The sequence below is a fragment of the Neovison vison genome, chromosome 3, assembly GCF_020171115.1.
Source record: "Neovison vison isolate M4711 chromosome 3, ASM_NN_V1, whole genome shotgun sequence".
Taxonomy (NCBI): Eukaryota; Metazoa; Chordata; class Mammalia; order Carnivora; family Mustelidae; genus Neogale; species Neogale vison.
The window spans coordinates 233,256,864-233,278,429 of NC_058093.1; the positions used below are offsets into that span (position 1 = coordinate 233,256,864).

At 51.9% G+C, this 21,566-nt stretch overlaps 1 protein-coding gene across 4 annotated transcripts; it reads left to right on the forward strand.

Moving 5' to 3' along the window:
- Window positions 1-14,196: 14,196 nt before the first annotated feature.
- PHETA1 (PH domain containing endocytic trafficking adaptor 1) lies at window positions 14,197-21,261 on the forward strand. 4 transcript variants are annotated; one of them, XM_044244275.1, is made up of 4 exons: window positions 14,197-14,481; window positions 15,799-15,881; window positions 16,632-16,798; window positions 18,631-21,261. In XM_044244275.1, exon 4 carries the CDS (start codon window positions 18,654-18,656, stop codon window positions 19,350-19,352), a length of 699 nt encoding a protein of 232 aa, XP_044100210.1. In that variant the 5' UTR covers window positions 14,197-14,481; window positions 15,799-15,881; window positions 16,632-16,798; window positions 18,631-18,653; the 3' UTR covers window positions 19,353-21,261. The 4 variants fall into 4 exon arrangements, 3 of the variants coding, with proteins under 3 accessions (XP_044100210.1, XP_044100208.1, XP_044100209.1); XM_044244273.1 differs by having other exon boundaries at window positions 14,200-14,481; window positions 16,657-16,798; XM_044244274.1 differs by having other exon boundaries at window positions 14,201-14,334; window positions 16,657-16,798.
- The last annotated feature ends 305 nt before the right edge of the window (window positions 21,262-21,566 follow it).

The following is a 21,566-nucleotide window of genomic DNA, read 5'->3' on the forward strand; positions in this document are numbered from 1 at the left end:
AGGGATGGCTGGGAGTTTGGATAGCGCTTCTGTATGAACAGTACGTATCCGACAGAGTGTTGATTATAATGTGTAATTGGATGTGAGTCATGGGTCCCTCAGGGAGTAGTTGTGAAGAATGGTGGCCAAAGAGATCAGCTTTGTGGGCACGAGAGCCTCACACCCATTCTACAGATGAGGACACTGAGGTTTGACAGTAAAGACTGTTGCCTGAGGTCACCCAGCTAATGAGCAGAGACCTTGGTGTTCACATCGATAAAATGTGCTTCTGCAGACCTATCCTTTCCCCGTGGGAAACAAAGTCTGGGCCACAGGATGAGGCCTGAGCGCTTGCTCTGCCCCCTATGGACTCAATGTTTAGATCCTCCAAAGACTCATGTTGAGATCCCAACCTCCTAGGGGATGGTGTTAAGAGGTGGGGTCTTTGGGAGGCGATTGGGTCATGAGATCAGAGCCTTCATGACCTATATAAAGATTATAAAAGAGACCCCAAAGAGATCCCCCTGTGTTTCTGCCAGAAGAGGTTACAGCCAGAAGCCACAATTTCTGAGCTGGAAAGGGAGCTTTCACCAGACGCTGAATCTGCCAGGTCCTTGATCTAGGGCTTCCCACTCCGGAATTGTAAGGAATACATTTCTGTTGTTTCTGAATGGCCTAAGATAGAACGTCCATACTGAGAAGTGGAAGCTGCTGTAACAAATACCTAAAAATATAGAAGCAGCTTTGGCACTGGGTGATGTGGGTAGAGGCTGGAAGAGTTCAGGGTGCCACGAATAGACCCTTAAGGATGATTCTGCTGGAGACCCAGAAGAAAAAGAGGAGAGATGCAGAAGGTCCAAGATGTTAGAAGAATGACCCCAGAGGCCCTTCGGAGGTCATCAAGGACCTGGGTGGCAGGAGGATTTCAAGGGAAGGGCCGCCGTTCCGGGCTCCCCCACCCCCACCATCAGCTGCCCCAGCTGTGGCTCCAGCTGGTCTCCAGCATGCTGGGCCCTGCAAAGCTGAGAGGGTATGGCTGCCTCCACCCAGATTTCAGAGGAGCTGCACATGCACAACCCAGGCAGAGGGCCACGTTGAGCACGGGGCCACCGCAGAGAGCCCCCACCAAGTCAATGCCAGCCGATTCACAGGAGCACGGCGCCCTGCGCCCACCCCAAGGGCCCCCAGCCCGACCTTGGGGAGCTACGAGTTGTCCCCTCTTCCCCCAGAGAATCTGGTTTCGGAGGGGAAGTGACTCAGTGGCCTAAGGCCCAGTAGATAATTATTATTTAATTACTTCCAATCCCGGCAATTAAAGGCCCTAATGGCTCCCCACAGGACGTACAACCTGCCACTTCCGCAGTCCTACCCCTGCCCCTGGATCGGCGCACCGCGCAAGAGCTTCCCTGGCGCGAGCTTTGCCGCCGTCCCAGGCTGCGGGTCAGCGGCGGCGGCCGAATTGCGCGCGCCTCTGGCGCCCTCTGGTGGCAGCCTGGGAAGCGGCGTCCTGAGCAGGATTGTAGTGAAAATTAACTTAATTCATGTAAAAGTCCCTACTACAAGCGGTAAGTGCTCAACAAATGTTATTGTTAATTTCCAAGGCACAAATTTGGTTATGTGCGACCTCTCTACCCCGCTTAAACCCTCCAAGGTTCTTACTACCTTCTGAATAAAAGCCTCACCCTGACAGGCCAGGCCCCTTCACAGTTTCATCTTCAGTGACCTCCTCTTGCCACATATCCACCAAACACCCTGTGCTCTGGCCACACCAAACTTCTTTCTGACCCCGCTTCCTGTTTCCAGACCTTTGCCCACACTATTCTCACTGCCTGACATTCCCTTTTCCTTTCCTCTTCTTGGCAAACTCTTATGCATCCTTCAAAATCCCCTGAAACATGATGCTCAAAGTGCTCAAAGTCTACTCCGGTTCCATAGGGACACTGCCTCCTCTGGCCTCCTTTGGCTTCCTCTGCCACAAGCTTCTGAGGGAGAGAGGGCTTGTCTCTTATGGTTCAATTACTCATGCATCTGTCTGTATACCCCCCAGACTCTGAGCTCTTGGAGGGGGAGGCAATGTTTTTGCTCACCTTTGAATGGCGGGGATGGAGCAGGATTCAGGCACACATCAGGTGCTTCAAAACCTTGTGCTGAGACCAAACGAAAGGTAGGTGCTAAGTGATTATTGGTGGATGGTGACTCCAAAGCACACGGTTGTTACGCGAGCCTTGGTTCTGTCACCTTCGTGCTGGCTTGATCTAAGTCTCAGTTTCCTCATCTGCAAAATGGGGATGAGAATAATACCTACTGCACAGAGTATTTGTGAGGATTGAATGAAAAACATCTGTGTAGCACAGGACACTTGATCAATGATGCTTATGATGAGCTAAACCTGTTCTCGGGTCCCCCCTTTACACTGAGGGGTAGGGGACTGCGAACACCTGAGAATGCGACCCTTCCCTATCTACACTACAAGAAGCATCAGAATGTTAGCTACAATACAGCCCCAAAGAACTGGTGACAGGTACTCGAACAGACACTTGTATTTGAATGCCCATTCCGTGTTCACAGAGGCAAAAGGTAGAAACAACCCAGATGTCTATCAGTGGATGAATGGACAACCAAGATGTGATCTATCCTCAACCATAAAAAGGAAATACTACCATATGATAAAACATGGATGGGCTTCCAAATAATATGCGGAGTGAGGGGCGCCTGGTTGGCTTGGTTGGAGGAACATGCGACTTTTGATCTCGGGGTTGTGAGTTCAAACCCCGGGATGGACATAGAGATGACTTAAGTAAATAAGCTTTAAAAAAGACAAATTCACATGGAATTAAAAAACAAAAAGAAAACAAAACAAAACCCCCTTCCACACACAGAAAAACCCCAATGTGCTGAGTAAAGGAAGCCCGATACAGAAGGTCCCATAGTGTATAATTCCATTTCCGTGAAATATGCAGAAGGGGTAATTTCACAGAGAAAAAACACAGATTGCTGTTTGTTCTGGGTCAGGGGAGGGGAGGATGAGGATGGGGAGTTCCTGGTTCTAAGTATGGGGTTTCCTTTTATGGGGATGAAAAGGTTTTGGAACTAGGAAGCTGTGGGTGTTGTACAACATTGTGAATGTGGTAAATGGCACGGAATTGTTCACTTTAAAAGGATTAATTTTATATTATGTGAATTTCACCTCAATTTAAAAAAATGTAACCAAAAAGGATTAGGTAGAGGACTAAGGTTTGGAGATGTGTCTCCCTTATTCCTCCAGTCCCCCACAGGCTGGTCTTTACCCCAAAATGGGCTGCTGGAGCCTGGTCTCTACCCCTAGCCTGGCAGAGGCTGGGGATGGTCCCACAGAGAATGTGACATGAGTGTGAGTCACTCCTCACCTGCAGATCACCCAGGGTGGCTCTGAGACCCCAGGGACCATGCTAGTGGCCACCTGAGCCCCTGGCCAGCCTTTAGGTGACTGAGCATGGCTTCAAGGTGAGCCAAAGCAACCATGGGAAGGTTGTCCAGCAGCAGCTCTATGCTCAAGGATGGCCACCAGGCAATCAGGTCCTTTCTGGGGAGAAAATGGAGCCACAGGGCAGGTGCATATTTGAGGGCAGAGATGACTGGTGTGAGGAGGCTGCAGTGTCCTCTGTGGGCTGTCTGGGACTGGGCTAGGGTAGCACCTTGGCCTTGGCTTACTCCTGAGCCCAGAGCAGAACTTTGCCATCAGCTGCCTGGGGACGCCTCTGGACTCTGCCACATGTGCTGGCTGTGTGACCTTGGGCAAGTTACTTCACCTCTCTGAGGCAGCATGAGGCACAGGACCAAGGAGAGAAGGAGCAGAGAGGAGGTGAGGAGAGAGGGAAATATTCAGCAATACTCTTGGAAACAGAAGTAGGAAGCTGAGGGCGTGCACAGAGAGCAGCCGAGCCCCACGTTTCCATTTTCCCCAAGCAGGGCTCTCTTCAGTTTTGGGGTGATTGCCCATGATCGGTGGCCATCAGGGTGGCCTGGCTTCCCCTTGCTATGGCAGCAGCACCTGGTTTTCTAGGTAGCCTCAGATCAAGATGTTCTCTGGGGCTGACCTTCCCATCCCTGCTCCAATGACTGGTTCAAGGATGGGCAGGGACCTGTGAGAATCAATTTCGGATTCAGGCAGAACAGCAAGAGAGTGTCCTATTCCATTTGAAAATTTGAGAGTTGGGAAGACATAAGCTTGGAGCTTCTGGAGGGCCACTGTGTCTCAGAATGAATACACTCAGAGCAAAGCAAAACTTGGGAGATGGAGACACTGAGAACTACTGATGTATACAGCTAGATCCAGCCATACCTGAAACGCTGTTACTCTTAGACTTCTCAACCAGGTGCGTCAGTTGGTTGGCTCTCATTGGCTGAAGCCCTGTTTGTGGGCAGGCTTTTGGTCACTTAGCAACGGAGAGACTCCCACCCAAGAAAAACAGTGGTGCCTCCCAGGAACCATCCCCCATAGAAGGTCCCTTATGGGTTTCTCATGGCTGAAATAGGAGATGAGGACATGGTCTTGGGGTTGGAAGTAAGGAGTAGCAGGTGCCAGGCAGGCTGAGAGAAGCTGGGGTGCCATGGGGAGCAGGAAAATACTCCCCTCATCAGGCTGAGATCTTCTGAGCCCCTACTATGTGCCGGACACTGGGGATCCAAAGGTGGACCCTACAGATACTGCAGTCTGTTCTTGTGCTCCGAAACAGATTATCGGTAAGTGACCTCTTAAATAAACGGACAGTGACAAGTTGGCAAGGACCTCAAAGTTCATTGAATTCTTCCAACAACCCTTATCTCTGTTTTCCAGGTGAGGAAACTGAGGCCCAGAGAGGGGAAGGTGACTTCCCTTAAGTCACGTAGCTACTCAGATTCCAAGCCAGGATTCAAACCCAGGTCTGGCATCACAGCTTTTCAGTTCTTGTTATTTTTTTTAAAAAATCTGTTACTTATTATTTACTTTTAGTTTCAAAGATTTTATTTACTTGAGAGAGAGCACAAGCAGGGGGAGCAGCAGAGGCAGAGGGAGAAGCAGGCTCCCCGCTGGGCAGGACGTGGGGCTGGATCCCAGGACTCCTGGATCATGACCTGAGCTGAAGGCAGACGCTTAACTGACTAAGCCACCCAGATGCCCCTGTTTTTTTTATGTTTTCTATTTCTCGAAGGTGTGAACTGCCAACAAAACTTGTGAACAGAAGGTGGTAACACCCCACAGTTATGGAGGATTTACTACCTGCCAACCCTGTTCTGCGGGCTTTTTATTTATTTATTTTTTAAAATTTATTTTTATTTTATTTTTAAATTTTTTTATTTTTTAAGATTTATTTATTTATTTGACAGACAGAGATCACAAGTAGGCAGAGAGGCAGGCAGAGAGAGAGGGGGAAGCAGGGTCCCCACTGAGCAGAGAGCCTGATGCGGGGCTCGATCCCAGGACCCTGAGACCATGACCCAAGCAGAAGGCAGAGGCTTTAACCCACTGAGCCACCCAGGCGCCCTAGGGCTTTTTATTCTTAACCAGATGGGGCGGCAAGATTTAGACTCAAAGTGGGACTGCCTGGATTTGAACTCATTTTGCTCGCTGCATGAGTCCAGGCCATTTCATCTTGGTTTATTTATCTGTAAAATGGGGATGGTAAAATCACTCCTACTTGTCAGCATTGTCCTGACAAGTAAAACACACAGCACAGCTCAGTGAACATGAGCCATTTTTCCTGAACCCCCTCCTGAACACCTTATGAGACACGGGGGGTGAGGGTAGGAACGGGATGACATGATGCTGTTATTTCTTGTTTTACAGATGAGGAAACCAAGGCACAGAGAGGTTAAGTGACTTGCTGAAGGTCACACAGCTTGAAAATGGAAGAGTGGGGATCGGAACCCACTTATACACATTAAGCCCGTTAATTTCGTTGGCAAATGTAAGACTCCTCTGTCCCTTCTGCCATCTAGGGTGCAGCTCAGGGACCAGGCCAATCTAGCCTAAGAGGAAGGAAAACAAATCACACTTCATATACAGACTAAAGGCAGCCATTCTGCTGTTCTGGGAATGGGAGTGGCTTGTGTCAAGGGAAGGGATTAGTTATTTGCAGGTTTTGCTAGTGCAGGACCGGAATAAGGGGAATACCGTTTCTTTGGACTTGAGGTGGAGCCAGCTGCATGGTTAGGCTTTGATATCCAACAGGTCTGGGTAGTAATGCCAGCTCTGCCCCTTCCTGTGTGACCACAGGCATGTTACTCACCTTCTCTGTGCCTTGCAGATTCCATGTGAGGGTCTGGGGAGAAAGAGCTTGGCAGATCAGCAGTACACCTTGCAGGGGGCTGCCTGGCTGGCTTAGTTGGCAGAGCAGGTGACCAGATTTCAGGATCACGAGTGTGCCTGTGGAGACTCCTTTTTTTTTTTAAGATTTTATTTATTTACTTGACAGAGAGAGATCACAAGTAGGCAGAGAGGCAGGTAGAGAGAGAGGAAGGGAAGCAGGCTCCCTGCTGAGCAGAGAGCCCGATGCGGGACTGGATCCCAGGACCCTGAGATCATGACCTGAGCCGAAGGCAGCGGCTTAACACACTGAGCCACCCAGGCGTCCCTGGAGCCTCCTTTTAACTAACTAGCTAAGGAGCTGGTGAAACTGGGAGGAGGCTTAAGTCCTTGGGAGAAAGAATTCAGTAATTCGGGGGTCAGTGGCAAGGAGAGGCTTTAAGGAGTGGGGAAAGGCCCCGGAAGGGATGGAGAGGACAAGGAGAGGAACTGGCAGTGCTATGGAATGAGCTGGCAAGACCTTCCAGGTCTCTGTGCTTTCAGCAAAATTTCGCTCATACCCAGGACGCAGTTTCAGGCCGCTGGCGCGGATACCAGAGGAGGGGCCCTTGAAGTCAGGGACTCTGGCCCTTCCGGTCACTCCCCTTCCCCCATGTGCCTCCCAGCCTGCCGTGTGCCAGGCCCACAAGTTGTGGTGGAGGACAATTTCAGTTCCTTCTTGGGGTTGGCAGGTCCTGCCCACTGCTGGGGTGGGGTGGCCGCTGTGGAAGGAAACTCTGCCTCAGACCCCAGCTTGGAGCGGGTCTTCCCCTGCTCGTGGCCAAGACAAGGGAGGGGGGTGGTGAGAACTGGAAGTGAGATGGCAGGTCCTGTGGGCACCTTCCCAGGAGGACTGGTTCAGGCCCTGAGTCATGGGCCAGTCACCCAGTCCCGACTATGTGCCCAAAGCTGTGCCAGGCATGGGGACGCAGGTGTGAGAAAAGCAAACTCCCTGCCCTTGTGGACCTACCATCTAACGGGGGTTGGGGTAGTGACAGGTTAGGCACAGAGTCATCAGTCCCAAGTACATGGCCTACAGTTGGTTTTTCCTGCGTTTTTTTCTGCCCACCACCCCCATCGCATGTGCCCTCTGGCCTCCTAGCGAGTTCCTCCTCATCTCGCCTTCTGAGAAAAGCCCCCGGGGCTCCTGATCTCATCTCTCCTCTTCTTGCTCTTTCTTCTCCAGCCACACTGGCCTCCTTACTATGTTTCTTGCCTCTGAGGCTTTGCATTTGCTGTTCCCTCTGCCAAGAATGCTTTTCCCTCTGGATATCCGCATGGTTTGTGTCCTTATTTCCTTCAGGCCTTTCCTGAAAAGCGCCTTCTCTGGGAGGTCTTCCTGGCCCCTCCTAACGACCCAGGAGGGCAAGCTCATTATCACTCGCACTTCTTAGGTTCTTCCCCTGCTTTATTTTTCTCCTTGACTCCTAACTTCATCTACTGTGCTATGTGAATGTTGCTTCCTTTTCACCCCCCTCTAGTAAGAGAGGGGAGGAGCACTTGTCTTTTTTTTTTTTTTCTTTTTTTGAAACATCGTATTGAAGGGGGCACCTGGCTGGCTTAGTCTGTACAGTGTGAGACTCTTAAGATTTTATTTATTTATTTGACAGACGGAGATCACAAGTAGGCAGAGCAGCAGGCAGAGAGAGAGAGGCAGAAGCAGGCTCCCTGCTGAGCAGAGAGCCCAATGCAGGGCTTGATCCCAGGACCCTGAGATCATGACCTGAGCTGAAGGCAGAGGCTTAACCCACTGAGCCACCCAGGTGCCCCAAGACTCTTGGTCTTGTGCTTGTGAGCTGGAACCCCACGTTGGGTGTACAGCTTATTTTAAATATACCCACCCCTAATTTATTGAAGAGAAATTCACATGGCATAAAATTGACCATTTTATTTATTCTTATTTATTTATTTTTAAAAGTTTTTTTTGCCGGGGAGGGGCAGAAGAAGAGGGAGAGAGAGAGTCCCAGCAGACTCTGTGCTCAGCGCTGAGCAGAGCTCTATGCAGGGCCCAATCTCACAACCCTGAGATCACAACCCGAGCAGAAACTAAGAGTCGGACACTTAACCAACAGTACCACCAGGTGCCCCCCAGAGATTTAATTTTTAAGTAATCTCTATACCCAACCCAGGGCTCGAAACTACAACCCCAAGATCAAGGGTCAGGCGACCTACCAATGGAGTCAGCCAGGTGCCCCAGAACTCTATTCCTTAATTATGGCTGAGTAATATTCCATTTTATGGATGCACCATATTTTATTTATCCATTCATCCGTTGATGGACACTTGAACATTTGGGTTGCTTCCAACTTTTGGTTATTGGGAATATTGCTGCTATGAGCAGGCATGTACTTATTTTTACCTTGTATCCCTCGTCCCTGGGACACAGTCATGCTCGATAAATGCTGGTGGAAAGAATGACTGGAGGAAACAAAGAATGACTTGGAGGAAACAAAGGCACTGGACTCAGTGGGGGTGGGGCTGGGAAGAGGGGATGGCTGGGTGAGGACTTGAAGGAGGAGCCTGGAAATGGGCCACATGTGCAAAGGCCCTGAGCACGGTGTGCTGCTGGAGCAGAAGGAAGCCAGGTGGCTGAAGCTGAGGGAGTGGGGATAGGACACCAGGCATGAGAAGCATGAGAAGCTGGAGGGGTGGGCAGAGGACCAGTAGGACAAGTAGGACCTTGTCACTCACAGGGTGGAGGTGGACGTGCTTCTGAGGCAGTGGGGAGCCACGGAAGGGCTCTGAGTAAGAGAGTGTCGTGCCTTGGTTTGCCTTAAGTTTTACTAGGATTCCCTCAGAGGAAGATGGATTCACCGGGTGCCGGGGTCGGAGGGGCAGCCGGGAGACGGGAGAGGAGGCCATAGCAGCTGTCCTGGTGAGAGCTGAGCGTTGACGGTGGCCTGTGATGGGGAAGTGGTGGCGAGGATGGAGAAGTGACAGACTCAGACACGGTCTGGAGGTAAAATCATCAGGATTGGTGACCGCAGCCACAACTCAGTTCTGGTTCTCAAATTCCCCTTTCCAGGCCATCTCAATCACGGCCTCTTCTCCAGCCCTCCCCGGTCCCCAGCCACAAAGCTCCTCAGCCATTCACAGCCGCCAAAGGCTGGAATGACAGAATATCCTCAACAGATGAAAGAATAAACAAAATGTAGCATACCCGTACGGTGAGATACGAATTGGCCACAAAGAAAGGAAGTACTGATAAATGCTGTAAGGCTCATGGACATTGAAAACACTATGCTAAGTGAAAGAAGTAAGGCACAAAAGGCCCTATACGATGATTCCACTTACATGAAATATCCAGCATCGATAAATCCATAGCAACAGAAAGTAGAGGCAACCTACTGAATGTGAGAAGATATTCCCAAATGATATATCCAATAAGGGGTTAATATGCAAAATATATAAAGATCTCATGCGACCTAAACCTCAAAACCAAATAATCCGATTAAAATAAGCAGAAGATATAAGTTGACATGTTCCCAAGGAAGACATCCAGATGGCCAATAGACACGTGAAGAGATGCTCCACATCACTCATCCTCAGGGAAATGAAAATTAAAACCACAATGGGATAGCACCTCACTCCCATTGGAATAGCCAGAATTAAAACAGCCACAACCACAGCCAGAAATAACATATGTTGCTGAGGACGTGGAGGAAAAGGGACTCTCCTGATGGTGGAAATGTAAATTGGTGCAACCACTGCGGAAAAGAGCGTGGAGATGCCTCAGAAAATTAAAAATAGTAACACAGTATGATCTAGTCATCCCACTCCCGGGTATTTATCCAAAGAAAATAAAAACACTAATTTGGAAAGCTATATGCAATCCTGTGTTTAATGCAGCATTACTTATAACAGCCAAGATGTGGAAGCAGCCCGTGTCCACCCACAGATAAACGGATAAAGATGTGGGGTAGATACACAAAATGGAATATTACTCAGCCATAAAAAAAGACTGAAATCTTGCCATTTGCAACAACATGGACGACCTAGAGGGTATAGTGCTATGTGAAATAAGCCTGACAGAGAAAGATGATCTTCATACAATTTCACTTATATGTGGAATCTAAAAAACAAAAATGAACAAACAAATAACAACAACAACAACAACAACAAAACCCAGAAACAGACCCATAAATACAGTGAACAAACTGGTAGTTGCCCTTGGGGAGGGAGGTGGAGATGGGCAAAATGGGTGAAGGGGAGCGGAAGACACAGGCTTCTAGTTGTGGAAGAGAAGTCACAGACATGAAAAGGACAGCACAGGGACGACCATCAATAATGCTGTAATAGCGTTGCACGGTGACAGATGGCCGCTGCGTTTGCGGCGAACAGAGCCTAAGTACATTGTTGAATCACTATATTGTACACCTGAAACTAATGTAGCATAGTGTGTCAAGTACACTTCCATGAAAAAAAAAAAAAAGATAGAAAGTAGACTGGGTGTTGCCAGGGGCTGGAGGGAGGGGAGAAAGGGGAGTGACTGCTGAAGGATGTGGGGTTTTACTTTGGAGTGACAGGAATGTTCTGAAACTAGATAGTGTTGGTGATTAAACATCATGAATGTACGAAATGTCACTGAATTGTTTCTTTTATTTTGTGCTGGTGACTTTTCTTAAAGAAGTATTTATTTACTTATTTGTTTATTTATTTATTTATGAGCAAGAGAGAGAGAGAGAGAGAGATTGAAAGCATGCATGCCAGGAGGCAGAGAGAAAGAATGTGAAGGGGACTCCGTACTCAGCATGCAGCCTGATGTGAGGCTCGATCCCACGACCCTGAGATCATGACCTGAACCAAAACTAACAGTACAACCCTTAACCAACTGAGCCACCCAGGCGCAGTGTTGATGACTTTTTTTTTTTTTTTTAAGATTTTATTTATTTATTTGACAGACAGATCACAAGTAGGCTGAGAAGCAGAGAGAGAGAGAGGAGCCAAGCAGAGAGCCTGATGCGGGGCTTGATCCCAGGACCCTGAGATCATGACCTGAGCCGAAGGCAGAGGCTTTAACCCACTGAGCCATCCAGGCGCCCCACGTTGGTGACTTTTTAAAGCTCAAAGCTCTACCTTTTTTCTTTTCTTTCTTTATTTTTAGCTTTATGGAGGTATAATGGACAAATTAAAAGTAAGACATTTAAAGTGTACATTGTGATGATTTGATACATATATATAAACCTTGTGAAGATTCCTCTTCCCTAGTTAACACATCATCAATGTGTTTTAGCATTTCGTTCTTATTTTTTTTTTAAGATTTTATTTATTTATTTGACAGAAATCACAAGTAGGCTAAGAGGCAGGCAGAGAGAGAGAGAGAGAGGAGGAAGCAGGCTCCCTGCTGAGCAGAGAGCCCAATGTGGGGCTTAATCCCAGGACCCTGGGATCATGACCTGAGCTCCATGTGTGAAGGCAGAGGCTTTAACCCACTGAGCCACCCAGGCGCCCCTAGCGTTTCTTTCTTTCTTTTTTTTTTTTTTTTCTTCTTTCGATGAGAACATTTAAGCTCTACTGTCTTAGCAAATTTAAATTATACAAACTGTGTTATCAACTAGTCACCGTGCTATATATGTATGTACACACACACACAGACACACACACACACACACATGCATTTAAAGATTTTATTTATTTGTCAGAGAAAGAGCGAGCACAAGCAGAGGAGTGGCAGGCAGAGGGAGAAACAGGCTCCCTGCTGAGCAAGGAGCACAATGTGGGACTCAATCCCATGACCTCGGGATCATGACCTGAGCCAAAGGCAGATGCTTAACAGACTGAGCCACCCAGGTGTCCCTCACCATGCTATATATTATGTTTACTTTAAAATGGTTTATTTTGAGGGCACCTGGCTGGCTGGCTCAGTTGGTGGAGGATGCAACTCTGGATCTCAGGGTTGTCAGTTCAAGCCCCATGTTGGGTGTAGATATTATGCAAAAAAAAAATTTTTTTTTAAATAAATAAAATGATTAATTTTTTGTTACATGAATTTCACCTCAATTAAAATTACAATAAATATTGAGGAATTTTTTTTTAAAAAAGATGCCAGGTGGTTGCTTTATGCCTCTTTCACCCATGGAAAACCCCAACTGCAGCATGAGGGGCGCTGAAAACCAAGGTTCACAGACTTCTGGGAAAATTTCGCCACATCAAGACGCAGAAATCTTTGTGCCTGGCATTTTCCTAATCTGGTGAGTGTTTACAGTTGCGGAAATTCGGGCGAGGCTTTCCTGGCTAAAGAATTATGGCAGCATCCGGTATAGGTGGATTCAGGGGTTCAGTCACTATCAGATGCATTTAGGTATCTGTCTCGCTCCATGTTGTGGGTCTTGGTCCTACTTTCTCCTGTGCTGGTTTCACTATCAGGTAAGCCCTAGAATTCAACTGCTCTTCTCCACCCACCCCTGCTTTTGCTTTGCTCTAAGCGACAACCATCACTTGCTTAGACTAATATAATAGGATCCTCCCTGGTATCCTGCCTCTACCCTTCTTCTTGTAGTTCACCCTCCTCACACTAGCCAGGACCATGTTGAACCAAGACAGACCATGTTTCTCTCCTGTTCTCAAAACCCTCCCATGGCTCCCCATTCTTCTCAGAGTAAAAGTAAAATCTTATGAGCCACAAGGCTCTAAGCCACCTGGTTCAACCAATACTCTCTGACCTCATTTCCAACGATTATTTCACAGGCCCACTGGGCCTGTTCCCTGTTCTCCAAACATGCTTGGGATGGTCCAATCTCAGGACCTTTGCATGTGCTGTTTCCTCTGCCTGGAACAATTTTCTCCCGGACATCTACATGGCTCTCTCCCTCACTTCATTCAGGTCTCTGCTCCTCAGAGAGACTTTCTCTGAGCACCTTGTCTAAAGTTTCACTCACATTTTTTCTACCTCACCATGGCTGACTGTCTTCCTAGCACAGATCACTTCCAAAACTCAGTTGTTGACTGATTAAGGAACAGCACCTGAAACATAGTAGGTGCTTAGTAAGAGGTTGTAGAACGAATACATGATCCTGGTTGTCCTGGTCCTCTCTTGTCCTCAGGCCAGGACCAGACAATGACTGAGTCCTGGAGGGTGGCAGCAAGAGCCAGAAATTAAAAAAAGGTCCAGGAGGTAGAACAATGGTATTTTGGGTGGAATAAAAAGAACAGCAGCTCCTGTTGCTGAAAGCACCTACTGTGTGCCATGAACTTTATATTCATTGTCTTTACTTTACAGACGAGGAATCAGAGACTTAGAGACATGAACTGACTTCTCAAGGGCCCACAGCAATCAAACGGCTCTGTGGGACCCGAACCCCATGCCTGCCCAACTCCAGGACTTTCCCTCTTCACTGGGACAAGGGGTAGGGTTGCCAGACACCCTGTTTATATAATACAGTTCTCGACTGACTTTGTCAAAACACCCGAAATGTGCTGTATTCAGGTTTTGGTTTTTTTTTTTTTTAATAAATTACAAATTTTTAGCAGAGTTGTTTTTCAGATTTGGCTAGGAGCTAAAATTTCTAAATCTGGCAACGCTAGTCAGGGAAGAGCTCTGACTCCAGGCCTAGGGCTGCAGGACCTGGTTTCGCCCACGACCCCAGATAATTTTTCCCCTGCAAATCCGCCGTTGGTCCTTACCCCTAGAAGCGCGCGGTCTCCCGGGCCTAGGCCTCTTTCCTGGGATAGGGCACTGGGGGTTGGGGAATTAGGCGCGGTCCCTTTAAGAGCGGTTTCAGGAGCCGGCCAGCGGAGGCGTGGCGAACCCAGGGGCGTGCCGAGTCGGGGCAGGCCAATCCGGGGGCGGGACGAAGGCGGGGCGGTCCCGGCGTGGGTGGGTTGCGAAGGGTTAAAGGGGCGCGCCCTGGGGGTCGTGGACCGTCCGGCTGCTCCCGCCTCCTTCCGCCCGAGTGGCGCTCTCCCGCGGCTGCGCCAGCCCCGCCACCCAGGAGACAAAGCGCCACCGCTGCCGCCGCCACCCAGCGGGTCCCGGGCCATGGCCGGGCCGCCCCGGGGCCCCGCGCCTCCCGTCCCGCCGCTGCCGCCACCTCCCTAGGCTGCACGGCGAGGTAAGGCCGGCCTGGCGAGGGGGGACCTGCGGGTGGCCCTGCGAGGGGACGCGAGACCGGGCTCGGGCCGCCGTGGGCCTCGGGATCCGCGGCGGTCTGGGAGACCTCTGCTGGAGAGAGCTGCCCATCTGCGATAACACGCCACTGGTAATTGACCCTCTGGGGACCCCGGCTGCCGGCCGAGCTTGGCCGCCGACCCCCGCCCCATAGAGGACCTCCACCCGTGGTGGAGCTCTGGTTCCCACGTTCTGCGGTGAACCACCTCATCTGGGCTCTGGCTGTCCTTTAAGGAGCACACCAGACACAAAGAAAGGAGCAGAGGGCAGCCAGGAGCAGTGCCAGACCTGGAGAAGCAGCCTCTGCAACGGGCAGTGGGGCTGCTTCGGGCCTGGGCGGGGGCCCTGGGCTCTCTGTGGCCCCTGGTCTTGTAGAGGCCCTCTTCTTCGGGGTTCTCAGCACGTTTTTCTTTCTGTACCTGCCACACCCTCTCCCCCATTTCCACGGTTGGGGACATTTGTGCAGCTGGATTCAATCTCAACACCTGCGGTCTGGCTTCTTGAATTGAATCCCAAATGTCATGCCTCAGTTTCCCCAGAGTCCTGGATTCTGGGCCAGCTGTGTCCCTGAAGACCTTGAACTAACTAATTTGCCTTTTGGACAGTTTCTTTCCTGAGTGCTCACTGCCTGGTAAACATTTTGCCGAATAATTTCTTGGGATTTATTCAATCCTTCCCAAAGGGATAGAGATTAATATTCTCACTTTTTGATGAGGCTCACCCTGACGCCCAGTGGCAGTGCTTTTGGTTCCTTTCCCAGAGTTTGCCAGTGGGTTTTCCTCATTCTAGTCCATCCAACCCACTCCGCAGCCAGTTTGGCAGATAGGAAACAGACTGGGAAAGGTGAAATGAAATATTTTAGATGGAGGAGAGAACTCGGCCCTGGGACCAGAGAGAGGCCAGGCTCCCTCTAGCTTCCTGCTTGGCCAAAGGCTGTTGAATCAACAGCAGTACCCGGAGTGGACTCTGAACTTGGAAAACAGCATGAGAGTGAGGAGATAAGTGGGTGACCAGGCCCTCCCAGGAGCTGGAGGTTGCACGCCTTCTGTTTCCTGCCCTCTTTTTTTTTTTTTTTTTTTTTTCCCCTGGGCTGGAGGAGGCAAGAGTCATGGGCAGAGTGAGGTTCTGTGCTGGGCTGTGATCGTGGGCCAGGCTGGCCCCATTTGGGCAGCAGCAGGGGGACAGCTGCTGAGCCATGAGGGAAACTGCTCTTCCTTGGGTCTTAATGGGGTGGGGACATCTCAGGATCAGCCCCTTTGTGCTGGTTGCCTGGAGCATGTGACTCTGGGCACAACACTGTGCCTCTGGACAAGTTACTTAACCTCTCTGTCTCCATTCTCCACATCTATGAATGTGGGTTGGGGATGTAGAGAGATTTCAGAAGATAACTGTCTGATTCATTCCACAGGTATCTGAGCATCAACTACATGCCAGGCACTGGAATTCGGGCAGGAAACTCCTGCCCTCCCAGAGCAGGCAGAGATGACTCAGGTAATTTCAGGTTGGGGTGCAGGGAAGTGACGGGGTGTGTGTCTCTTGCGTACAGGGTGGTCAGGGACTGCTTCCCTGATGGTCATGCTGACACTGAAGGATGAGAAGTCAGCCATGTGAAAATAGAGGGCCATTCCAGGCAGAGGGAACAGCCAGGGCAAAGGCTGGTGTGTTTGGGGAATAGCAAGGAGGCTCGGGTGGCTGGAGCTGAAGGAGCAAGGGGGAGAGAGGGAGGGGAAGGGCATTTGGAAGCCATGGGTAGGACTGAATTTAATACTGGGACAAGCAGGGAGTCATGGGAGTGTTTAGATTAGAGGAGGGGTGTGGTTGGACTTTTCCTAACAGGATCCCTCGGTGGGGAATGGATTGTAGTGGGGCCCGGGGAGGGGCCAAGGAGGGAGTTTGGCTCTTACCCTGAAGAGGATAGGGAAGGGGCAAGGGTGGAGGCAGGGAGACAACCAGGAAGCTACGGCAGCTGTGAGGTAAGTGATGATAGGGATGGAGGACAGGGAAGGGGTAGAGGGCAGAGATATTAGAAGTGATTTGGAAGAGGTTGGGATGGGGGGGGGAATCAACTGGGCTTGATCAGTGCACAGTGGGGGTGAGGGGGTGAGGCAGAATGCTGAGGGGAGCATTTGGTGAGGCCGAGAAGAGTATCAACACTACCACTGCTGAGGGTGTACTGTGTGTCCAGCACCAGGCTCGGCACCTTCTACAGAGTCACTGTCACATCGCAACACCCTGATGTAGGTGCCGTCATGATCCCATCTTACAGATGTGGAAAAGGAGGCCCAGAGAAGCTTAAAGGTTGCCCGGCTCACACGACCCGAACACTACAGAGCTGACATTTGAACCCAGAGAAGAGCAAGCGGCACCAGACCAGGCAGAGGGCAGGGAGGCAAGCGCTGGCCTGAGAGGTAGGAGGGCGATGGGGCAAGTAGGGTGGGTGGTTCTTGTGTGAAATGGAGCCAGGGTCCACATGGAGTTGTTGGGGTGTGAGGAAGGACGCATGAGTCCTGTTTTGCAGAGAGAGGAACTGAGGCTTAGAGCAGGGCAGCCTGTGTCTAAAGTCACTCAGCTCAGGTAGGCAGAGCAGGGATTACATGCCCTGAGCCTTCAGGGCCTCTGTCTGACCTTGGTCCCACTGCTAGGTCAAGACAGGCTGATCGCTACTAAATCACAGCTCGTGTTGTCTCTTCCAGGAAGCCTTCCCTGACTGCTCAGGCAAGTTAGATGACGTGGATTCAGTTGGGAGCGGTCGTTCCCCTCTGCTCTGGGTCAGGTTGCCTGGCTTGGCAGATGCTCCCAAGAGAGTCACCAGCCGTACCTCATTCCTCCAGCCCCTGAGTAAGGCACCACCCAGGCTGGGGAATAAATGTTAATTGAGTACCTTCTGCAATCCAGGGATTTTACATGCTTTGCTACTGTCCTGTGCAGAGTGGGGCTGTGAATCCCAAACAAACTGTCCATGAAATACTCCAAGGGAAGGTATGGCTATGTTGGGGGCCCAGGTTCCACCTCCCAGTTAATCCCGTCTGGCCAGTGTTGCCCCCATCATGTACTCTTTGGGGAAAAGTGGATAAAAATCACTGGCCAAATGTATAGAGTTGGAGTCCTCTGCTTTAAGTGGGTATTAGATGCGCTCTGCATCCCTTTCCTATAAGTGAGGGCCAAGCCCTGGGCCTTTTATCTGGGTCACTTCATAACAGTGTTTTCTGCCTCTTCCCTTCCCCCTCTGCTCTGGCCTCACCAGCCTCCTGGCTGTTTCTCAAGCATAGTAGCAGGTTCCTACCTCAGGGCCTTTGCACTTGCTCTTCCCTCTGCTTGGTATGTCTCTGGGGCTCCCTCCCTCACCTCCTCAAGTCTTTGCTCAGATGTTACCTTCTAGTATAGCCTTTCCTGACTCCCACTAAAGTCAAACATTCCTTTGGTCCCTAACACCCTTGGCCCCTTCCCTGTATTTTATTTTCTATAGCACTGAAGACCACCTGGCAGACGTACCTTTACCTGTTTGTTAATGGTCTGCCCTCTTCCCCTGCCACTAGCACGTCAATGCCACCAGGGCAGTGGCCCTCTCTCATTTATGGCTGTACTCCTCGTGCCTGGAACAGTCCTTGGCACATAGAAGGTCCTTAACAAATCTGATGAGTGAAGTTTGATAAATGAAGGCCCTACAGCCTTCCAAAATAAGTTCTGTTCATATCCCCATTCCAGGGATAGGCAAATCAAAGCCAGTTGTAAAAGCGGTGCTGGGACCTGGAAGGGACCACAAAGAGACAGCCGGTCTGGTTTCTGGGGATGCTGAAAACCTCCAGGCCTGACATGAGGCCTGGGTTTGAATTTCAGTTCCTCCCAACCTGCTTTGTAACTAGCTCTCTGTCTTTTGTTACCCCACATGTCAAATAGGGGTGGTGGGAGCCCTACCAGCGGGGGTTTGCTGCGAGATGAAATGAGTTAATACATACAAAATGCTTGGCCTGCAGTAATTACGCTCCACCTTACCTTGGGGAGACTTCGGGGGCTAGTTAGCCCTGCATTTGGGCCCTGGCTCTGATCCTGAAGAGCTGCGTGAGCGTGGCCAGGCCGCTTCTGCTCCAGGAGTCTCAGTTTCCTCAGCTGTGCGGGGGTGGGGAGGTGTTGAGGGCCGTGGGTGGCCAAGGGTGGCAGTGAGGTCCCAGCGAGGCGCGGTGCGGGGAGGGACCTGGTGGCCGTGGCCGTGTGAGTCACGGCGGGCTGTCCTGGGGAGCAGGGACAGGCCCCTGCGTGGCCGCCATGAAGCTGAACGAGCGCAGCCTGGCCTTCTACGCCACGTGCGACGCGCCGGTGGACAACGCGGGCTTCCTGTACAAGAAGGGCGGCCGGCATGCGGCCTACCACCGCCGCTGGTTCGTGCTGCGCGGCAACATGCTCTTCTACTTCGAGGACCCGGCCAGCCGCGAGCCGGTGGGCGTCATCATCCTGGAGGGCTGCACGGTGGAGCTGGTGGAGGCCGCCGAGGAGTTCGCCTTCGCCGTGCGCTTCGCGGGGGCCCGGGCGCGCACCTACGTGCTGGCCGCCGAGAGCCAGGCCGCCATGGAGGGCTGGGTGAAGGCGCTGTCGCGGGCCAGCTTCGACTACCTGCGGCTCGTGGTGCGCGAGCTGGAGCAGCAGCTGGCCGCCATGCGGGCCGGGGACTGTCCGCCGCCGCCGCGCCGGCCGCGCCCGCTCCCGCCCAAGGAGAACGGCTGCGCCGTGTGGAGCGCGGAGCCCCCGGCCGCCAGCCCCGCCCCCAACCCCGCCCCCAGCCGCGCGGGAGCCTCGGCTGCGGGCTCCCGGCCGGGCCCCGCGCCACCGCCCCTCCCTCCCCGGCGGCGGGCCTCGGCGCCCAACGGGCCCCTCCGCACAGGCTCCTTCGCCCGGCTGCACGAGCTGTACGGGCAGGAGGTGAGGGCGCTGAGAAGCCAGTGGCTCAGGAGCCGGGCCCAACCCTGACGTCACCCCTGGGGTGGGGGAGCTGGTTCCAGCTGGACCCCAGCCCCAGGCCTCGCTCTGACAGGCCCTGCCCTGGGAGACCAGGGTGGAGGGGGGTTCCTGAGGGAAGTCGGGGTGGCCTGGTTTCTGGGACCCGGCTTCGAGGGGTGCTTTAGTACTGTGGGACTCAAAGGGAGCCCTGTGCCTTCTTCTAGGGAGCCTCCGGGGCCTCGGTGAGCCTCAAGAAGCCGGAGTCCTGGTATCCAGGGAACTCTGGCCCCATGCTGGCCGGAGTCACCCGGCAAAGGCCTGTTGCTGTTAACAGGCCCCCACTGGGGTGACTGGGATCACGTGAGGATCTGGGGCCTGAAAGGCAATGCCAACTCAGCCCTGGTCCTGGCCGCTGGGACTGGCCCTGGACATGGACAGAGAGAAGCCTTGGCCTGGCGGCACCACACCTGGGTCTGACCTTTTGCTCCAGGGCCTGGCTCCAGGCCGCCTTCCTGACTCCCCAGGCGGGTGTAGAAGGCTGCGCAGGTGCAGGTTTTCATGCGCGACCTGTGCCCTGAGATGACCTGCTCCCGAGGCAGGACTTTGCCCTGGGACTCAGCCAGGCCTTGAGAAGGTACTGCTAGCACAGCAGCGGCCCTCTGGTTTGGGCCATGCGTGTGTCCCTGTGGGGGTTCTCACATGCCTTCCCGACACTCCTTAACCACACACTTCAGTCTCCTTCGGAAGTGGGTTTTCTGCCCCAGCTCTGGCCCTTGTCCAGCCCTCAGCTGGGCAGGTGTGGCCTGAGTTGACTTTCTAGCCGGGTTCCCCAGGGATGGGTGGCCAGGAGCTGACTCACCACCCAGAAAGGGCCTGGGTGCTGATTTGGTACTGCAAAGAAACAGCTGCCACGCTGTGTTTAGCTTCTGGAAGCCCCTCACTCCACAGTCCCCGTCCACCTCCACCCCCAATATTTTGATGGGGAGACCAGGTCTTGCTTTGCCTCGAGGCCGACTGCTGTTTTACGTACTCACCACAGTGGCCATTCTTCTTCCAGGGAGAATCTCGGGGGGCTGGGACACCCCCGGCCCTCAAGCTGGGTTTTGTTTACAGTCCTCAGTGCCCCACACTGGGGACCACCTGAGGACACATATGCCCCAACCTGTATTTCCCCAGAGGGTCCCTCTTGGTGACAGTGGGGCTTGGTCCTGAGGCCCCTTCCTGCTGTCTTTGGAGACCCTGGGGCTCGGGGAAGAATGGGGGGGGGGTACCTGTGTCTGCAGTCACCAGCTCACTGCTGGCTCAGTTGACTGGGGCTTCAGTTTTAATTTAATTTTTAATACTTTAGGGTATTTCCCCCCAGCAACAGAGCCTGGTGTTTTCACTGCTTTTGTTTCTTGTTAGCTGGTGGGAGGGGGTGAGGTTACCCAGCTCTGGGCTGGCTGAGGGTCGGCGGTGGGCAGTTGGCACGGCTCCCAGGGATCAGGATCAGGAGCCTGGGCTGGAGACCGTCACCTCAAGAATCTCACCTGGTTTTCTACCTTCTTCCCAGTCTCTACACGTCCTGTTCTGCTGACAGGTGCCTCTGGGGTGTTCCTACGCTTCCCATGCCCCTCCTTTCCAAGTCCCCAGTGGAGGGGGTAGGGATGGCTGCTGTTGTCTATAGGCTCTGGGTCTCCAGGGATGTTAAGATCTGCCCAGAGCCCAGGTACTGGCCAGACCCAGCTGGTGGGGTGAGGTGTCAGCCCCCATCCTGGTACAGGTTTACAAGCTCTGTAAAGGTACAGTGCCTACCATTGCTCCCCTTTATCACCCCACCCCCACAAAAAAGCACAAGATGGGGTCAGGCTGCCTCCGGAGTTGGGTGGGTACAGAGATATCAGGCAGCCTGGGAGGGGCATGTAAAGGCTAAAATAAAAAAAACTGGTCAAAAAAAAAATGGCTGATTGTCTCATTTTTCCCCACCAAAATCCTTCACTGCAGAGGAGACCCTACAGGAGAAATGACTTGTAGATGCGAGTGCCCATGGCTGATGTTCTGCCGGGCACATTCTCAACATCTTACAGCAGATAACAGCTCCGTTTTACAGATGAGGTAACTGAGACTTGAGTTGAGAAAGCTGCTAAGTTCACACAGCTGTAAAAGTGTCAGAGTAGGGACATAAACACCTAGAATCCTGTGGAAGAAGGGCAGAGCCTTCCAGAGGAATATGGTGTGTGGGGGGGTGGAGTTGCAAAGTTCCTT

Excerpts from the sequence above, each read along its gene's own strand:
- PHETA1 (XM_044244275.1), top strand. The coding sequence starts at position 18,654 with ATGAAGCTGAACGAGCGCAGCCTGGCCTTCTACGCCACGTGCGACGCG.